The sequence below is a fragment of the Chrysochloris asiatica genome, unplaced genomic scaffold (assembly GCF_000296735.1).
Source record: "Chrysochloris asiatica unplaced genomic scaffold, ChrAsi1.0 scaffold00007, whole genome shotgun sequence".
Lineage (NCBI taxonomy): Eukaryota > Metazoa > Chordata > Mammalia > Afrosoricida > Chrysochloridae > Chrysochloris > Chrysochloris asiatica.
Window position 1 is genome coordinate 23,780,847 of NW_006408525.1, and position 1,925 is coordinate 23,782,771.

General features: G+C 59.8%; 1 protein-coding gene across 1 annotated transcript in view; it reads left to right on the forward strand.

Annotated features, from left to right (window-relative positions):
- ARHGAP23 (Rho GTPase activating protein 23) overlaps positions 1 to 1,313 on the forward strand; it is an 89,272-nt gene extending 87,959 nt beyond the window's left edge. The window contains 1 exon segment of the mRNA XM_006832529.1: positions 731 to 1,313. Coding sequence (XP_006832592.1) covers positions 731 to 1,313 — 583 coding nt within the window.
- The last annotated feature ends 612 nt before the right edge of the window (positions 1,314 to 1,925 follow it).

The window sequence follows — 1,925 nt, forward strand, 5'->3', positions numbered from 1 at the left end:
CCCAGGTGAATGGGCTGCACCTGGAAAAGGGATTAGGGAGGATGGGTTCTTTGTCTATAGAACAAAGAACCGAGAAGTAGCTAAGATATTTTTAGTTAATCCTTTGGAGAAAGGTTTAACCTTGCAACCTTTAGTCTTTAGGAAAATATCACATTTATCTGTGGATTTTCAAAGGCTCCGTGTATTAATTTAATATATATAACTGAATATTAAGATGAAAGCAAATTGCCATTAACTGCCAGTGGCCTCATTTGTTACACTCGGGCCTATAGGGCCTCGAACCTCTGACCAGTCTTACACGGTCCGCAACAAACAAGTCCTAAGCAACTACTGAAGTACTTCGGTATCTATAGATTTGGGAGATGGGGGATTTTGACTGTTTTGTTCACTGCTGTATCCATAACATCAACAAAGTACTTGGCATGAACTAGGCGCTCACAGTAAAACCTACAAAAGCTGGAAGCTCTGTGAGGTGGAAACCTATCAAAGTAGGAAGACTCAGTCTTTTCCATTAAAGGGAATGGTAAGGTAGCCAGTCGCTGACACGCGCTCCATTGTCTCGGGCTACTCCAACCTGTCCACCGTGGACCGTAGTGTGTGCTCTGGCCCCTGGGGGCCGGCGGGCGGGCGCGGGGAACGAGGCAGACGACGAGCTCAGCGAGCTGAGCATAGAGGAGACGTACACCGCGGCGGGTGCGGTGCCCTGGGGGCGCCTGGCGCGTCCGCCCTACTTCAGCTCGCACCACCTGATCCCCTGCGACACCCGGGAGCGCCGCCGCCTGTCCCGGAGCCACCCAGAGGGCGAGAGCGCAGGCGCGGGCGCGGCCCAGGTGGAGCCCTGAGCAGCCGAGCTACCGGCCTCCGCTTCCTCCAGCAGCCAGGAGTCGCTGTGGCCCTTGGCGGCCGGGACCGCGGCGGCGCTGGGCTCGCGGCCCTCGCGCATTGAGGCGCTGCGGCTGCGGCTCCGTGGCACGGCGGACGACATGTTGGCCGTGCGGTTGCGGCGACCGCTGTCCCCCGAGACACGGAGGCGACGGAGCAGCTGGCGCCGCCACACTGTGGTGGTGCAGAGCCCGCTGACCGACCTCACCTTCAACGAGTGGAAAGAGCTAGGTGGTGGGGGCCCCTCGGAGCCCGCGGGACCTCGAGCGCACAGTGACAACAAGGACTCGGGCCTCAGCAGCCTGGAGTCCACCAAGGCGCGGGCCTCCTCATCCGCGGCCTCGCTGCCGCCTGCACTGGGAGAGCCGGGGGGCGCGCAGAGCCAGGGCCAGCGCCGCTCGGCTTCGGCCCGTCTCCACCAGTGTCTGTGACCCGCATAGCGTGGACCCCTGCCTTCTCTAGAGCCCCTGGGGAACGAGGAGTCTCCCTTGGCTTACACCCCACCTCCGCTTCTGTTGTCCTGGGTGGGTGCTGCAGGCCGCATCGCTAGTTTGTGCGTGGGAGTTGAGGTGGACCGAGGAGAAGGAGAAGGTGGGTCGGCTAAGGCGGCGTGGAAGGAGCGGGAGGAGATGGTAGAAGAAAGGTGATGGACCTGGCGCCCGGCAGGGCTGCTGGGAGACCCCTGGAATCGTGGCAGAGTGTGCTCCTCTGTCTGCACTTAGGGACCCTTGTCCACCATGGAGTGTGGGTATCGAGCCCCCAAGTTTCAGACACTGGGTAACACTGGCTGTTCGCTTCTATCCTCTCCAGCCGCCCCCGCTTTAGCTCCTAGCTAAAAGGGGTGGCTTTTGTATGTAGTCTGGCAAAAGGTGCAGCAAGGTGGTGGTGTCCATGCGGTGGGGGTCCTTTGTGTGTGGGGGGTGTGTCCAGAGTAGTCACTGTCCAGAGGTGCTTCCAGTAGCTGCTTGTGTCCCTCGGTACCTCCCATCCTCCCAGCAGTTGGTCCACAGGAGGCTCTTGTCCCCTGCTATTTGTCAGGCAAG